The following is an 18319-nucleotide window of genomic DNA, read 5'->3' as shown; positions in this document are numbered from 1 at the left end:
GATGAGGTTACTAAGAGCAATTACCTTTTGTGGGAGGAAGTGCAACTACAAAGCAGATGCCCCATTAAATTAAGTCTATTGGTCAATAATGGAAATCTTTCCTTCGGTTTTATTACAGAGCCCTCATACAGAGTGCTTATGTACCTCCTGTACAGGGTTGGATGCTCTTTCACCACTGACTTAAAAAGAAATTTACAGGGGCAAATTGGTGTCATTTCATAATCAGCACCGACTAAATTGTCCTGTAGCCCCTCCATGTTTTCAACATATTTATTTTTAGGATCACAGGAATGGCAATTAAGACATCTTACTTTTCCTGCTTAGATCCTGATGCCATTTGGCCTAGATGCAAGGAAAAATACATATTGAGATATCATCTGTCTTATATGGATGAACAAGAGGTATTTGAGGACATGCTGAAGCTTTTGCAAGTCAATCCATCTGTCTGAATCTAGCTCTGTTTGAAGTCACAGGACCACTGTGACTTCTGAACTTCCTGTTTTAGTCAGCAGTAATTTCATGTCATAAAAGAATTCTTGCAGTGTGCTTGGAGTTCCCTGATATTGTGTCCTCCTGCACACATGCTCTTATTATGGTCTGTGGTTAAAACCCCATGAAGTGGTTCCTGACATCTCAAATGCTAAACTGCCTTTTTGGCAAGCAAATATGTATATGATATTCCTTGCAAAGTTGTTTTCCCTTCCCTGTTTTGTTGCCATGCTCAAACCTGAACAGTTGTGCTGTCTTTGGGAATGATGAGAAGCACCATCTGTGTTTATATCTGCCCTGGGAGACTTTACATAATACACCTGGAGCACTGTGTTTCAAGTTTTGACAAATGTTCAGGTCAAGTATCTTGGTGAAGGCTCTTCTAAGTAATTTTTATTAAGGTTAGTGTCATAAATGCAATGAGGTTGGGGGTGGGGGGAGTGGGGACAGGATGGGGACACATGACCACCACCATTTAAAAGGGAAATCAAAATAAAACAATAACAGCAGCAAAAATAATAGGATAGAAAGAATGGATTAATGCCTATGCAATATTATTGTAGGGATCTTCAAACAAGATTCTAGGTCTATACCATAGAGCTTATCAGTGAAATACTAAGTCAGATTTGAAGCAATATAGCTGCATATTAAACCACAATTTACATCTAATCCTTGAAGAAGAGATAAAAGTAAAACTAATTTATGCAAAAAAGTGTTATAACTAAATTCAAAGAAGATTGGTTTTTTTCTGGTAGTTTAAGACCACAAAGAGGTAATGTGAGAAAGTATTGATGGGCTGAAAAGGAGAATTTTTAGCATGAATATATGGGCAACAGCAAACTGCAGATAGCTGCTGCTCTCCCTGCAAAGCTGATTTATGAATGTTTTTTTCCAGTATTAAATGAGGAGGAACCTTGTTTTGCAATTGCCCTTCTCAGTAACCATCTTAATTTTAAACTTGAAAAAGCAGAGATAATCTCATTATTGTTTTCCTTTGGTAGGGTTTTAATGTATCTTTGTATTCCCATCTATAGGTCCCATGCTCACAGCTCCATTAGAATGGATTACACAAATTTTGTTAATACCAAGAATAACACATCTCTGACAAAGCACTTTAAAAATTATGCCTTTTGAAGAAATGAAAAGTAATGAAAATTTCTTTTCTCCTTCCTGTCCCAATACCCTCTGTTTAGCTCAAAAATTATTCTGAAGCAAGTCTTAATAATACCAACATTAAAACTTTGAAAATGAAGTGCAAGAACAAATTGCAATCTAAAATTACCTTCAGATAAGAAATCTGAGCAGATACCTACAGGGCATGAATCCTGAGGAAACAGCCCTGAGTAAATACCTGCTGAAGGGAAGCAAATGACTTGCAGAACTCACCTGCCATTCCCTCAGCTTATGAGAATTGCATACAACTTCTACTTTGCTCTTCAAGGATGTCCAAGTCACATCAATCATAAAAAGAACAAACCCAGCAATCTTTTCGTGCTGTCAGCTGAAATTTGAGAGAAGGGAGAGGTACTTAGCAGTTGTTATTAATACCTGTAAAGTTGTCAAATGAATTAACTGGTTCCTATAATATATGTCTGTCTAATGCCAGAGTTCCTACTCAACGTGGGTGTAATTATGGGAGGAGATACCAAAATTATTTACTCAGAGGAAATGCATGCTCTTGAATCCCAAGACAAGAAGGACTTCCTACAAAGATAATAGGTGTGCCATGAATAAGTTATCTTTAAGGATGAGGAAATGGGGAGCGTGGTGGGACGTAAAAGCTGTCTGAAGGAAAAAGGAGCATTTCCTGATGACTTAACTTCCATGTTGGTTGATATCACTTCTGGGTTTGTCCAATAGCTGTGGGCTGGTTTCAGAAGGGGTTTTTTGGCTTAATATTATCTCCAATACCCTCTGACAAATAAAATTATAAGCTCCCACTAGAAACAAGTATCTGTTTACCTGTTAAGTTAGCTCCATATAGTAATATTTCCCAAAAGTTTAATTGCAAAAAGAACTCATAAACTACTAACCCTGAGTACTTCTTATTAGCACAAACTTTAAGCCTGACTTTTTTTAACAACCATTACTGTATCTCTTTTTGGGCTTATGAATAGATTTATTTTTGGTTTTGTATCATCATTTTGTGAAAGAGTACAAGTAATAAAATGATGTAGTTGTGAAGAGGATTATCTGCTTAATATTCTGCAGCCCCACTGGTCATGTTTTAGCACTCAGTAAAGACTTAAAAATAAATTAGTCTGAATTTTAAGTCACAGAGAAAGAAAAACCAACTGAAATAGCAAAAGTTAAGCTCCAGCAGCTGTTTCTATGGTTGATTTTACAAGACAGGTTTCTTTGTACCTTTTTGAGAAACTTTGTTTTCCTGTTACAAAGACTAAGTATACTGACAGAACAGTCATGCTAGTCCTATCCCATAGAGAAACACTAAAGCTTTTCCCACTAGGCAGCAGTTCATCTGGCTCAGAACATCCCCACTTACATTATAATTCAGCGGTTCTTCCTTGCCTTGGAAGTTCCCAGGATGTTCAGTCTGTCAAGGCTTGTTCCGGGAATCACCTCAAATGGGTTTGATTGCTGTCCAGAGCTACTTCAGTTGGTCTTTTTCTCTTTTCCTTAATTCATATTCCTTGGAAACCATAAGAGCCACAAGCCTCTGATGTTACCCGGTCTTCACACACAGCCCTAGTGACAAACCGCATCGACCAGTTCTTGAGTTCAGGCGTTCGGTACTTACAGTGATTGCCTCAGATGTTACACATTGCTCCCACTGGCATTTGACTATTTCCTTTCTTCTTCCTTGCTGCTCACATACGTAATTAAGTCTCGGAACACTTTTTCTGTCTTGGCTGTAACCACCTCCTTTACCTCTGCAAGGCACGCCCACGGTGGTGCTCACCGAGCCACCAGAGCCTCTCTCAGACTGGCCTACATCCCAAACTGGCACCTGCCAGTCTCACCTTCACCACAGCAAAGCACCAGCAGCTGCTGTTGCAATCCCTTTGGAATGCAGCAGTCATGGTTCCTAAGTGACTAATGGTGTTTTCCTAGCTCAATTCCACCCACCCATCATCCAAAATGGTTTAAAATACTTTGTTCCTCTTCTTCGCTGGTATCAGGATCTTGGAATTGCAGTTCAATTTTCTAACTTTCAGGGAAAAACTTTTAGATTTCATTTATCTTCTTAATAATTTTGTCCACTGTTCATATCCCCAGAGTAACTAAATACACCTTAGGGTTGTCTTGTTGCTACTTTTTACTAGAAAGAGGAAAGCAATATAAATTCTACCAAAAAAACCCTGTTGCAGAATCTCTTCTGTAACACTGTATTGGAGCTGTCTTGTACTTAGACCTGTTAATTTAATGTGCACAGTGTTGCTGGGGAAGGTCTGATTTAAAGGTGTCTCATTTCTGCTCATCAATTCACTTGGCTTTAGCACAGTCTGGGTGTTCCACACACAAAAGAGCTGTAAAAAGAAGTTAGTAAGTGTGTATCTACATTCTAAACTCAAGGCTGTGCTTGAGCTTAAACTTCTACTGTGGTTTACTGTAGACCAGATGAGGCCACCAAGATGATCAGAGGGATGGAGCTCCTCTCCTGTGAGGAAAGCCAAGACAATTGGGTTTCTTCAGCCTGGAAAAGAGAAGGCTTTTGGGTGATGCAATGGTGGCCTGCAGTACCTGAAGAGAGCCTACCAGAAAGATGGAGAGAGACGACAAGGGTGTGGGGTGACAGGACAAGGGGGAATGGCTCAAACTGACACGGTAGATTTAGGTTGGATATTAGGAAAAAATTCTTCCCTGTGAGGGTGGGGAGGCCCTGGCACAGATTGCCCAGAGGAGCTGTGGCTGCCCCATCCCTGGAAGTGTCCAAGGCCTGCTTGAATGGGGCTCTGAGCCACCTGGTCTAATGAAAAGCATCCCTGCCCACAAAAGGGGGATTGGAAACAGGTTATCTTTGGTCCCTTCCAACCCAAGCCATTCTATGAGTCTGTGATTTACACAGTGAGAGCTCCTGACTCTGGCAAGCTTTAAGGAACAGAAGGAAAAAAGAGAAGGTGCTACTGTGGGCTCATTGCACAGGCCCTGTGTTGCTCATTCCATTTTATGTCCAGTGTGGACTCGTACTGACACCCTGTGACTGGCAGCAGGAAATCAGGGCGGCTGCCCATGCCCTTCTAAAGCAATTTTACTGGCTACAAGGACAAAGAGAACTCTATAACCAGCATGAGTCTGGGCTCCTCAACAGTGAGAAGTCCCTGTGACAAGTCAGAGTAGTTAGTGTGAAGTTGGGTCACAGAGTTAAGATTTTATTGCTTCCTGGCCCAACAGTGCCAGAGCAGCAGCTTGGCTTTCCATCCGCTTTACCTACACAGTCATTTTTAGTCAGAGCTTGACTTATTGTTATAGTTATTGCCCATAAACCAAGTCACTCACTGGGCTACACCTACTTCACTGAACCCATCATTTAGCCTGTACCAGTCCTCCCATAAAGGGTAGAACTTTACTTTTCTAAATTTGAATCCGAGAGATGATTTCCATAGTCTGAAGTGAAGAATTCCTAGCTCTTCTCAAGCCAAAACACCCTCAGACTTAAGACTACCCTGACTTTTATTCCCAAAGAAGGCTTTCAGCAAGTGCAAAATATCAACATGCTAAAATATGTACGCTGAGCTGGGCAATTACCCCAATGTGTTTGTTGAATGGGTCTCAAAGTGGACACCACCCAAATTCCTGTTGAACATTTCCTATGCCTCATTCGGTCACTATAATTTAAAAAAAAAAAAAAAGTGGAAATGTTAGGGACAGAGTTTGTAGCAAAGAAGACAAAGCTAAATGACATAAATTGTGCAAGTCATCCTCACTATGTTGTAGTATCACAGTTCCAGTAAAAGAAGCACTGCTTTGAAAGTCCACTGGATAAGGTTTTCAGTATGGAACAATGAGTTTGTGAATGTGTAGGCAGAGGCATCTGGAGCCAGGAGGAATTAATTCCAAAGAAAGATAGACATAAGTCACAGAGTCTCTAAGTAGAAGGTAAAATGTTTTTTTAATAACATGGATACTCACAACAGTAAATGTACAATCAACCATTCCTTAGTTTATTTAAAATTACAATGCAAATTTGCAATAATATGATATTGATGATCCTTTATCAGAGGAAGTGAAGATTTGTTTTGCTGATTATCTCATTGCTTTCTATACAAGATTTGTTATCACATTTTGTTCAGTTTATACACACAGAGACATCTCCTTGTATATCTTCATGTTAGTTAGTCACATTTACCACCTTAAAGGTCTTGATATCTGCAAATTTATCACAGGAGAAATTAACAAGTAGATGTTTGGGACCCGCCTCAGAAGGGATAAGTTTAAACTTGGTACTGGATTTCTCATTGGCTTTCAGTGGTGGTAAGCTAAAAAAAAGGAAACAGAGGGAAAATATAAGTTGAAAACAATCATGCTTCAGTTTCTTCACTAATCATCTTCCATCTGGAGTAAGAACTCTTATCACTTCGAAGTAAGATGGCCATGAAAAGACCACACATGGCTTGGCTATCTATATATATTTAAAGACTTAAATCCATACATTAAAGGCTCTCACAAATTCATTATGCAATAACCCAGATAAGCCCACAAAGGGAGACATATAATAATATATGAGATAAGATTTCATGCAGAGCAGAGGGTGTAAGACACATCACTGAATCATTGCAAAAGAATAATCTGAGACCATGAAGAATGTTAATACCAACTCTTGAGTTAGAATGGGTTATAGCATCAAGAAAACCTCTGTGTTTACAGAGCAGGAAATTCTGAATGGAAATGAAAATGTTTTACACCAGTGTGTTTTGTAACTCTTGGAAACTCGTTAATGTTTATCCCTTACCCTGACGTATTGTGTTGTCTTGCCTGAGGATAAAATTGTATGGGATAGACAACACAAGGTTGGTAAATTCCCTCAGGAGAGCTTATAAATGATGGGATGAACCATTCCTAATTGCTCCAGTGCAAATGGCAATGATAAGTTGCTGTGTTTGTTTGTTTGTGTTTGTCTGTGTATTCAGCTAAAGAGCATGTTCCTATATCCCAGGTATTTTCCAGAAATAACTGCATTTATGAGGATATGTTGATATTTTTGTGCAATTTCTTGTTTGTATAAAATGAGGGACAGTCTCAAAATTTAATCCTTCTGTTTAAATTGTGAAATACTGAAGGAAAAAGAGCAGAAAAAGATGCAAAATCACCAAAGTAGATAATAGGGAACTGGATCTGTAGCAAAAAACCAACAACGGTATTTTATTCCAGTCTTCTCAATCATAATCTCAACATCATCAAATAGTTTCTTGACTCTGTTTTTTAATCTCTTAAGATTATTATTTTGTACAGTTCTGAAAGTAGAGCTTGAAAATTAGTGTGCCTGTAGCTTCCTCATTTTAGAAGAAGCTGCTTGTCATGGTTTAGTCTGTTCTGCAAAAACTATCCTCCTCAAACTGTGTTCTGCTGTGTCTGGAAAAGCTGAGCATGGAGCAGACTTGAGTTTGTGCTTTTCAGAAGTCCCACCCTTTCAGGTCACAACCTGTGTCTAACCAGTATTAATTTTTGTTCCCAAAGCTGAGACACTGCTGTATCTGCTTTTTACATGTATTTCTACTTGTCAGATATAAATACAATTTATTTACAAAGCTGTGCACCCAGATTGGCACCTGCAGTCGATTTAATAAAGTGAAAAAAATATCCTGGTTGATATATGCTGTAATTTGGGTAAGTATGGACAGAAATAGTCATGTGTCCTATTGTTGGCCTTTGATCAGAACAAGAAGGTGCAATCCATCTGGCCTATAGCAGGATAGACAGCCTCAACGACATTTACAGCTTGGCTAAGCATTAATTCATTTTTTTTTCTGGAAATGTCTGGTCCTGCTAGATAGGCAGGAAAACAAGTTCTGTCCAATTATGACAGCAATTATTTGACCTCCCAAACCATGGAGCCAAAGCCCAGCCTTGATGAAGAGCTGGTTCATCGCTGTGTCCTTTGTTATGAGATGTTGCACTGGGTGGCCTCCCAGGTTGCAGCAAGGAGAAAATGATGTCTCATCCCACAGCTCAGTTCCAACTCATCCATGCCCACATTCTCGCTCGCGTATCCCTGGTGGCAGAAGGGAGACATTTCTGGTACTCACCGGAACTCCAGGACTCCTTGGAGCAGGTCACTGCCCTCCACCTGCAGCACGCAGTCCTTCACCTCCGTGTCTATAGGGTTGGTAAATGCCACTTCCACAACCACCTCTTTATTCACTTTTGCTTCACCGAGAACCTGTGCAAAGGAAATGCTTGTGAGGCCAGGTTCTCAGTGTTTTTTTCCATCTGAGCCTTTTCAGGCATCAGAAGAGGAGATATTATGAGAGGCTGTGATGAACCGTGGCAGAATGTGAGCAGAACATTTCTTTCAGGGAAGAAAGTGCTCCCAAAGAACTCACTTTCCTTTTTCTGTGCCACTGCAGTTACAGAAAAGGGAGTTTACCTGTATGTCGATGTCAGGATTGTCTAGGGTGATGTTTCTTTTCACAAGCACTTGAATCCCATTTTCTACATGACATAAAGCTGTGACCTGGATTGTTTTATCTGTAGTTAACTGCTGCTGGTATTCAGGATACTTTATCTTAATGGGAAATTGTTTTTCTGGAAGGAGGAAAAAAAAAGGAATTGGTACACACTATTATAAGCCCACAGAGCTTCATATCTAACATTAATATTTTCCTTCTATGCTGTGACTAGGACTAGGAGGGCCTTCAGCCATCAGTGCCAAAATTAATTCATGCAAATCTATCTGTTTGCTTAAGATAGATAGTGATTTCTTCAATGTTATCCCTTCTCCATTCACTACTACTGTATTGTCTGGCTTATTTTTTCCCCTATTGCTCTGAAAGATGCAACAGCTGGAGTTTAAGGAGTTTACTGGTGCCACTCTAAAAGTCAAATTACATATTCAAGGAATGAATTATTTCTGCTTCTCGCTCATGACTTGAGGCCCAAGATTAGTACAAGACAGTATCAGTTGTTATTCAATGATCTTTCACCTCATGTTGGAGATAATGACATATCTCTTATCCCAAGCTCCTAATGGTAACATTTTCCTAAATGTGAAAAGCACCTGGAGACATGATAGTGTGAAACATGTCTTGTTAATGTATATATAATGTAATATTTTTCTCAGCCTTTTCTATGTAGGGATTTAGGATTGCAGTTTGTAAGAGCTTTTTCCCCCAAGATGACCAGCTTCCAATGCCCATTTACTGATAAAACCATTATGGTTAAAAGGTATTTGAAAAATTACCTTCCTTCGGGGCCAGAGTGACAGATATGGAGTCCTTCCAGATCTGATTAACTCGTCTTCTAGTATACAGAGTACTCCATGCAGTCATATTTACATTTACAGTCTTAGCATCAGATTGTAAATTTTCAAGAACCAGAAGTAGGTTGAGATCTTTGCCAACTTCTAAAGAGCCAGCCACCTTGAATTTTCCTGAGATGTCAGGCTTCTGTTCAATTTCCTCCAGTTTTGGTGCTGTAGGATCAAATTTATCCTCAAGTCCCAGCTTCTTACGGGCTTTTTTAAAAATATCTCTTTCTTTTGCAGAGCCTGTCAGGTAGAACCATGAAAATTTTCCTCAGCAGTTAACAAGCATCTCTTATTTCACATGGCTGCTAGACACAAACTAGCCAGGACATAAGCATAGACATTGTCTGTGCTTAGAGATAAACAGGCTCTCTGTTTTCCACAGCCATACCTCATTTTCAGGATCTGCAGTCAGTAACATCACTGTGCTTCTAATAACATTTTTATAAACATAAAATCTTAAGTCTAAAGTTTGTCTTTACTCATTTCTATCCCTTTTTATGGCTATAACATTTAGAAATGTGAATTCTTATTTGCTAGCACAGAGAAAGCCCCAGATGTTGGGGAAGGCTGATGGCACTGTGTGGTGGGTTGAGTCTGGCTGGCAGCCATCCATCCACCAAACACCCCACTCCCCTTTTCCATTGGAGGGGAGAAGGCTCCTGGATTGAGGTAATGACAATTAAATGACAGTTTCACAGCAAAAGCAGAAGCTGCTCATGAGCAAAACAAAAAGAGAAACATAACTTGGGGATGATCAGACCTGAAGGACTGAGAAGGTGCTGTGCTCTTGCACCCTTTGAAAGAGTTGCTTTTCCTGAGCCTAAGTTCTGATTTATCTCAGGTTTCTGCAGCAGCTCTTTTATCCTGCAGGCAAATAACTGGGCTGTAGCCTAATTTTCACTAATCAGAGGCAGACAGTGCATGCCAGCAATAGGCAGATGGAACAGTGAATGCTTTATTCGGAGATATTTGGGCTTGACTTATTTAGGTCCCAAAAAGCAATTCCATATCAGAAAGTTGGGATTTTTTACTCAGTACCTTTTCTCCCCTTTTATGGAGGAATTGAATAAATCAATTATAAATTATGCTCCTATTTCATAAATGCACTAAGAGATTCCTAACTGAAAATTTATGTACTTTTGGGAATGAAGCAGCTATGTGATCAGAAGAACCAGTAGTTTTACTTACCTTCCTCATATTTATAATCCCTGGTGACATCTACACGGTCATCTCTACCAACTGCCTTTGTACTTATGGAGTCACCAATTTCTGTAGACTTGGAGAATATCAAAGTTTTCTTTCCAGTTGCAGCGTCGTAATTCCAGTACATGCAGTCTGCATTCACTTCTGCAAACACGAATGGGCCATCGTAGTCCAGATCAACATCTCCTTCTTTGATGGCGTGTCGTGAGGCAGGACCACACTGATAAATTCCTACAGCAGCAAGGAAAAGGAATTTTGGCATAATCTTTGACAGTAAACAGATTATTAGATAGATATTTCTCGCTGTCTCCTGAATTGCCCCGTGCTGCTGTCCCATTTAAGCCTTTCATCCACATAAACCTTCATACCTATAAACATAAACCCTCAAGGCCAGTCATCAACGTATCTAGCATTTATTCTGAAAGTACACTTGATTTATCTTATATTATCCCTTAATTTTCAATAGCATTTGATACCTACGCTGGAAATACAGGAATTCCTGTAAAAACTGCTCCTGGAATTCTAATTTCTTTCTTGACATCCACAGATGATCTGAAGCTTTTCTAATGCAACCAATGAAGTATTTTCATCTGCAACTATTTCTAAGCAGATTGACAAATTATTTTTGCAATTATTTTACTTTTATTTTTTTCCTTCACTCTAAAAGTGACTGACTTTATAAATTTTCAACATTATCCCTGCAATAAAATTTGTGTACCTCCACTTTGTTCTTGGGGAGTTGCATCCAGAATTTGCCATCCACTGTATGAGGGGCCCAAGTCGTTTCGTGTAAACCAGCTTTCATTCCAGACATGGAAATTCCTGTGTGCAAGAATGAACAAAGTTAGCTACTAGTATGTATTTATGGATTCCTGTCCACCTCCTTTAATCAGCCACCTAGTTGTGTGGATTAAATGCCTTTATTTGCAGACTTCTTATCTGAGACTCACCACTTTACCCTGACCCTCACTACATTAACTAAAAAGGTACTGAAAATTGCATTGTGGAATAAATATTAATGTTCAAGGGCAGAAAACAAATTTGTGAAGTTATACAAAATGCCTTGAGCCTATTCTTCTCCAAAAGCTTTGAGCCCATTCACATCCTTAGTTTTAGGTTTAGGTTTCCTTTGGGCACAATGCTACAGTTAGGCATGACACTTGTATATAGAAAGGGTCCAGAACAAGAGGGGGAGTAAACAAGACAAAAACTGAGGGACTACTTCTGCTCTTTGCTGAATGCAAGCTTGTTTGAACTGCATTTGATGCTTAATAGAGGCAGTAGTTACATTATTTTCACTGCAAATGGTGCCACTGCAAGGAAGCTGGTTCTGTTGAACTTTTACAGTTTAACGTAAATTGGTTTTGAAGAATGGTTTCAAACCAGGTTAAGTCCCCACTGTTTGATACATCCAGTGCAATATTGCAAATTTTCAGTCATCTCTGGCATCATAAGTGTAATTTTGCCTGCCCTAGCTTCAATTAGCTCTTGTAATTAGTGTCACAATTCTTTGTTTAACTGAGAAAGAGTGGAAACACCAAATATCATATTAATTTTTAGTATTTTTTACTGATCTTCTCTGTGTGTGTAGTAGTGCTTTATAAAGCAATTTTAAAGAAGATAAAGCACTTGTCATTATAATCCTTGCTCTGCACGTGGAGACACTATAGGCATTGATAAGCTCTACCATTAAATACTGAGCCTTACCACACACTGTCAGCTCCCCTCTCCAAATGATTTCCCTCTGCATCATAAAACTCATCCACACGCAGATTTCCATCTGCATCATGGGCAGAACTGAAGTTTGTAATTGTACGAGTGGGAATCCCCAGACATCTAAGCACTACAGAGTGAAGAGAAAACCACAGTTAGAAAGCAGTATTTCTGCAGCTTTCATACAGCATAGCAATGTCTTCAAAGACTTCCTTATGGGAAGGATTATTTAGTGCTTCTTTGAATAGAATCTGTGCAATGTCGGTCATGTGTGTGGCATACAACATACCTGTAGTCAATACTGCTGCAAAAACCCAACATTGTCCATATTTTACAGGTTTGAATCCTGATTTCTTCCAGCTTTGCAGGATTTCACCACTTCCTGTCCAGCTGCTGGGATTTTTACCATCCTCGTATTTTCCACTCCAGTTTCCTCTCACCACCCCTTGGTCATCATTGGCATTGACCTGAGAAGATAATTCACTACATTTATGAAGAGGTAAGTTAAGAGTTTACAACCTATCTAAAAGGGGACTGGGGGTTACAGCTAATGCCATGCTCAGTTTGAGCCAGCAGCGCTCTCTCATAAAAAGGCAAAGCTCAGTAGGCTGCACTTGGGCAAGTGTGACCAGAAGGTTGAGGGAGGTTGTTAACCCCCTTTAATTATCCCTGGCAAGGAATCCTGTCTCTAGTTTTGGGTCTCTCAGTTCAAGGGGATCTTGAGACACCGAAGAGGATCCAGGAGGAAGGGCTGCAAGATGGTCAGGGGTCCTGGAGCACAGATCTACAGGCAGAAGATGAGAGCACTGTCCTAGTTCTGTCTGGTTAAGGAGGGTGGGGGGAATGTAAAACCAGCTTACAACCATTTGAACGTGTGTTTTAACTAACCTTTCTCTTTTATATACCAAGAGGCAACAGCAGAAAGCTGTAGCTTGGGAAAATCATATTTGACATAAAATATTCGTCAAATTCCTCATTAGGAGGGTAGGGCAGCTCTGGACTGGTCGCCCACAGAGGCCACAAAACCTCCTTCCTTGGAGAGTTTCAAAGCAGCCTGGCGAATCCATGGCTGAGCTGATCTAGTACCCAGTAGTTCCATTTCAAATGGACTGGTTCCTCAACCACCCCTGTCTTATATTTTCAGTTTGACTGCTGGATATCAAAGGGATAAGTATCAGAACTATCCCAGAGGAGATAACTCTGGCAGGATCAGACTAGATGACCATGGCCCATACTTCACCACCCATATTGTCTGGTGCATACAGACAGTGGCCTACAATTCTCTATGAGATGGCTTCATATTTACTTTCACTGATTGCTTTTAAAGGACACTTACTAATTTTCACTTTTTGAATGTGTTGCTTACCATTGCACTGAGAACACGGCCCAGGTACCTGGGGTCGTGTCGGTGAGACACATCAGTGACAGGATCCTGACGGTAGTATAAGCTTCTGTCCATGATGGACAGGCAAATATTGAGGATGTCTCCTTGAAACTGTGGCACAGAAATAAATCAGTGGTTTGAAAACACAGATTGCTAAAAATCAGGATGCAGAGAGCCATATTAGTATTGTATGGGGTTTTAAAATCACCGATTGGAGAGCTGCAGAGCTCAGCCAGGCAGTACCATAAATGTGGCAACAAACTCCGAAGATCAGAACCCACAGAGCTTTTCAAATCTTGGAAACTGTGGACTTGAGGCTTCTCAGCATTGCTACAGTGCTTTACTAAGATAAGGTTACGTAGTCTTAGTAAAGATATTAATGTTTGTGTTGGCTGCTCTTCTAAGGTGGAACAGGGACTAGTAATTTACAAATCCTCATATTGATCAGTGAAACAGGGCTTGGCATAAGTGCTGATTGCAACACCAGAGTCCTGCTCTTCAGAGATGTACGCAATGAGCTGGAAAAAGCAAATGACCCAGTTCATGCAAAAACAATGTCTGGTGTTTCAGTGCTACATTTACCTGGCCGTAGTTCCATCCAAAGCTGCTGATATGATTTTTATTGCCTGCAAAAATGATGCCAAACTCTTCTAGCACATATTCCTCACACTCAGCCTTGTTAGGCATGAACACATCATCACCTGAAAAACCAAAACAGAGAGATGTACGAATACAGCAGGCAAAATAAAACTAAACCTCAGGAGTCTTGCTCCCCATCCCTAAAGGTGCTTGCAGATCTTCGCCTTTGCTGTTCTTGCTGCTGTATCTTGAAACTCAGGGTCTTCTACAATTAGAGAAAGGGCTGGGGAAGGTCTGAGTGAAGACAGCGGTATGACACTGCCAAATCTAAGAAAATGGTAAATATTACTCTTTTCTTGGTTCTACAGAAGCCAAACACACTCTTCTAAACTTGTTCAGAAGTAGGGATGCTCTGTCAAAAGCAGAACCTTATCTTTCAGAGCGATGAGCTCTCCAGTATGCTACAGAGCTGATTTTATGTACCAGAAGATGCTAAGGAACTCTTAGACTGGTTTTTTTTTTTTGTTACTGATACATTATGTTGTAAATTTTCAGCTGGTGCATTAAAGTGTAGAACAAATGGAGAAGCTGCAAAATTAATGAAGCTAAAAGCAACTTAGGTCTTTAGAGGAAATCCAATATATTCATACCTGAAGACCAAGGGTTAAAAAGCAAAACAAAAGTGCCAAGACTTGCTGGAGAGGAGCTGCCACTTTGAACACTCAGCCTGTAACGTCCAATGATAGCATTTTGTGGGCTGGAAATGGAGATGCTCACAGAGTTGGAACTGGTGGACTGTAGAACTGCGCTCCAGCCCTCCTTGCTCACTGTGCTGGAGATATCAAACGTGGCCAGGGTCTTAGTTGCCTTTGAGGGTTTGGGACCTTTCAAGAAAAACAAATAACATTTTTTTTCCCCTTGCAATGCTGAAACAGAGATTTAGTCATCAACAGACTCGGCAGGGATGTAACCCTCCCAACCCTCCCCTCGGGTGAATTCGTGCCATATATTGGCAACTGAAGGAAGCTGTGGCTGCTGGCTGAGGTAGGAGTAATACAGCAAACACCTCACACAGTTCCATGGCTATGTGAATGAGCACTTGGCTCTGAGGTATTCTCTTGCTGCTCTGTAGTGCATATTGGGCCAGAAGAATGTCCTGAGGCAGAATTACTCTCTCTGTGAAAGGAGCTGGGGGCCATACCTGTTTCTGCAATGAATATTAAGTTTTGCTCAGGCCGTTCTGTTCCATTGAAGGTGACAGTGAAGGCCTGTCCTCTCCTCACAATCAGCTCTTCACTAGAAAATTTACTTGTGTGGTGTTCTCTTGCATTTTCTTTCAGATGCCAGTTGGTACTTGGCTGCGTTGCAGCTATGAGAAAAAATGAGAAGAGCAAAAAAGCTTGAGGGTACATCCAAAGAGGAAGGAGCACAAACACACTCTGAAGAATTGCTTATTACTTTCTACAGGTAACTGGTACCTGTGTGAGGCTTCCACCAAAATTAGAAATAATTTATATGTGAGCATTTTTTTAAAGAGGCTCCATCTTGCATAGGCTGTTAGAGGTTATCTGCATAATTAAATATAGAAGCAGTAGCATATCCTGTACTAAGGAAAGATCAGAAAGACATCTAAGAGGAGAAAAACCTGAAAGAATTGAATACTGTGTGTTACTTGGATAAAAATCTGGCTGAGCTTAATTAATTCTACAATTCTGAGATGTGTCACCTTAACAGAGGCCTCTGAATGAGAAATAAAGAAACCTGACTGAGCTGAGAAACACTTGTGTATTTTAAGCCTTGCTGTGGTCCTTAGCCCATTATGTGTCAAACAGCTGCACTGCTGGAAGCACCTAAAGGAACATTTTGATGGACACTGGGCTGTCATTTGGCAGTGGGAGAGATGGCAGAATTGGAGAGAGAACACTCCTAAAATATGCTGTAGAATGCCCTTGCACAAGAACTATGGCTTCAGTCAGGGGCCAGAGAATAAGCAACCAGGATTGGCTTGGATCTGACTTCATCAGATGGAGAGATTCTAGTAGGAGATGGTTTGATGGTTTAAATAAGTGCAAAAGTGCAGAAGAAAAATATTTTTTCTTCTCCTGTGAAAAGGAAGAATAGAAAAGAGTAAGAGTGTGATGCTTAGGAGTGCAAAATTGTTACCCTGTGCCATTATTGAGTAAAAGAATAATCATCCTATGTTCAACAAGATTTCTTAATGTAATGAGTTTTTACAGCATGATCTTAAATTTAACCTTTGAATTAATACGTTGATAGTTTTAGAAATGCAGTCACAGTCCAAATGTAGAGGAATGTGGTTTTTTTACAGTATTGAGGCAAGAAGCACAAATTATTTTTTTAGGAACATACCTACTATTAAAAAAATCCTCAGAAACTTAGCAGTGAAGCATATCTCTAGTAGAATGAGCTGAGGGCTCAGGGAGCTTTGCCTTTAGAAAGGCAGGAGTTGGAAAAGCAACATGAGAGCATTTATAATAATTATTAAACTGGTCTGTTTGCATATCTATAAATATTAGCATGTGAGCAAAAAACCCACCACAGCAACAAAGAAACTGCCAAAAAAAACCCCAGCCCTCCCAGTTTTTGTATCCTCTCTGCCTTAGCTTCAGGTTTCAGCCTTCTCTGCTCATTTCAGCCTTCCTCAGCCTTTGCAATGATACATTCTCAAAGTTCTGCTTTGCTTCTTTCTCTTTTGTCTGATCTGTCATTTGCACTTTTCTGACAGCAACATATAGCTGCAGACCTCCCCTTCCTATTTGCAAAATACAACATTTTTATATCAGTTAATACACCTGTACTGCCAAGTCTTGTTCTGGTAAGCTTGCTTTTCATATGCATGCACTAAGTGACAAAATGCAATTCCTGTGAAAATCCTTCTCCTGACTTTCGATGGGAGAATTTTCTCGTGTTTTTTTCTCTTTTTCTTGGATCAAAACTCCTTAGGGAAGTAGTGACCTCTCTGTGTCCATTACAGAGCTGAACATGGAGTACGGATGTGGGAAAGTAACAAAGAGCATCACAGGATGGGCTTTCCCCTTGCTCACCTTGGCCCATATCTGATCAATGCGTCCTCTGCCTGCAGCTTCTGAAGCTTCTCTGAATTCCCTCCTGAACTTCTGCTGGCCCCAGCAATGACTGGTGCCTTTCACTTCTTTAAAGTCTGTTTGCAATATTTCCTCTGGGGGTGGAGCTTCAGTAGCTGGTTTTGTCCCCAGCATTGAGCTGACCACTGGGACTTGAAGATTCATTTTTAATTCATTTTTTTCCCTCCTCTCTCAGTCTTGACATCCTCATCTTGTTTCCTTGCAGCTTAACATCTGAAGCTTGGACAGTATTTATTCCTAACAGTCTGGCTACTTGTTAAGAGTTTCTTGACGTATTTAGAGTTACAAGAACTTCAGCATTTTGCTGCTTTTCTTTCTGTTGTAGTGTTGAAGTTCTAGGGATAGCATAACTCCTTCTTGCAAAACACTGTTTTTAATTTTAAATACTTCATGAGCAATATTTACAAGGACTTTTTCTTTAAATTAATTCCCTAAATTTGTTGTTTTGGAGCTGCTTTTTTACCTCTCCCTGCATTGTAGAAATTACAAAACAATGACCAAGCTTCTGTCTCTGCCCCAGGTCCAATCTGGGCCAAATTTAAAGAACCAATTTTTCATTTATCACATAATTGCTGTTTCACCCTGTTCAATAGACAAGCACTCCATGTCGTATTTGCAGAACACACTATAGTGTATATTTGCAAATTTGTGACTTGTGATAAAATATTTATCACTGCTTTCAGCTGGTGCTCTACTATTTTTTCATCTCTAACCATGCTACTCGCAAAACCAATTTATCCCCAAGAATCTTCCACTTAACTTCAGGGAGAGTGAATTTTGCTTATGCTTTGTAGGTGGCTACACTTTGTGTTAAGAAAGAGATAGACCAATTCTGATACTTTTATGAAACTACTTGTAAAATTTGATTAACTCAATGCCCCTCTTACAGATGATACCCATCATGCTGGACTGGGCACAGCTGTACACATCCACAAATTCATCATTTTAGTTGGCTAGGGTCAGTATTCAGTAGCCAAATTTTTCTGTTTTCTGGTTTGGATCATGGGTTTGGATCTGTTTTCTGGTTTGGAAAATTTAAAATTGGAACTTGCTCAACCCATTTCATATACAGACATGTTTTATTCATGTTTCTTATAAATAGTGTTGTTAGAAGAAACAGTTTTTAACTGGCTATAATTCAGACTGCTACTTTAAGTCTTTGTTCGTTAATTATATTAATCTTAACAGTGACCATAGTTTTATAACTTGCAAAGCCCACCTGTGATTTTAAAGTGGTAAGACTAATTTTTAAATTTAAAATGTCTTAGAATTTGATTAGAATTTTTTTGATGTTAAGACATACTCTACTATCCTTACTTTTAAACACTCTTAAATGTCACATGAACGATTTTCAGAATAAATTTTAAGATTTCAGCCTGTCCTTGGGCACAGCAAACCGTT

At 39.8% G+C, this 18319-nt stretch overlaps 1 protein-coding gene across 1 annotated transcript; it reads right to left on the bottom strand.

Moving 5' to 3' along the window:
- Positions 1-4978: 4978 nt before the first annotated feature.
- Positions 4979-16918, bottom strand: LOC134051179 (protein-glutamine gamma-glutamyltransferase E-like). Its single transcript, XM_062504770.1, has 13 exons — positions 16859-16918; positions 14995-15162; positions 14444-14677; positions 13797-13915; positions 13197-13325; positions 12120-12297; positions 11825-11960; positions 10836-10939; positions 10103-10348; positions 8849-9154; positions 8036-8193; positions 7695-7828; positions 4979-5927 (listed from the first exon to the last, which is right to left on the bottom strand). The coding sequence occupies exons 1-13, from the start codon at positions 16866-16868 to the stop codon at positions 5780-5782; spliced, it is 2070 nt and encodes a 689-aa protein (XP_062360754.1). The 5' UTR covers positions 16869-16918; the 3' UTR covers positions 4979-5779.
- Positions 16919-18319: the final 1401 nt, after the last annotated feature.

Source organism: Cinclus cinclus, chromosome 18, assembly GCF_963662255.1.
Source record: "Cinclus cinclus chromosome 18, bCinCin1.1, whole genome shotgun sequence".
NCBI lineage: Eukaryota > Metazoa > Chordata > Aves > Passeriformes > Cinclidae > Cinclus > Cinclus cinclus.
The sequence above is the reverse complement of the archived record's forward strand: the minus strand, read 5'-3'. Positions and strand labels throughout refer to the sequence as shown.

Bases quoted from the DNA above. Each gene is read 5' to 3' on its own strand.
- LOC134051179 (XM_062504770.1), bottom strand. The intron at 13,326-13,796 runs GTAAATGTAGCA...TCTGTGCCACAG, and splicing joins TTGGATGGAACTACGGCCAG to TTTCAAGGAGACATCCTCAA. The intron at 8,194-8,848 runs GTAATTTTTCAA...TCCTCCTTCCAG, and splicing joins CACTCTGGCCCCGAAGGAAG to AAAAACAATTTCCCATTAAG.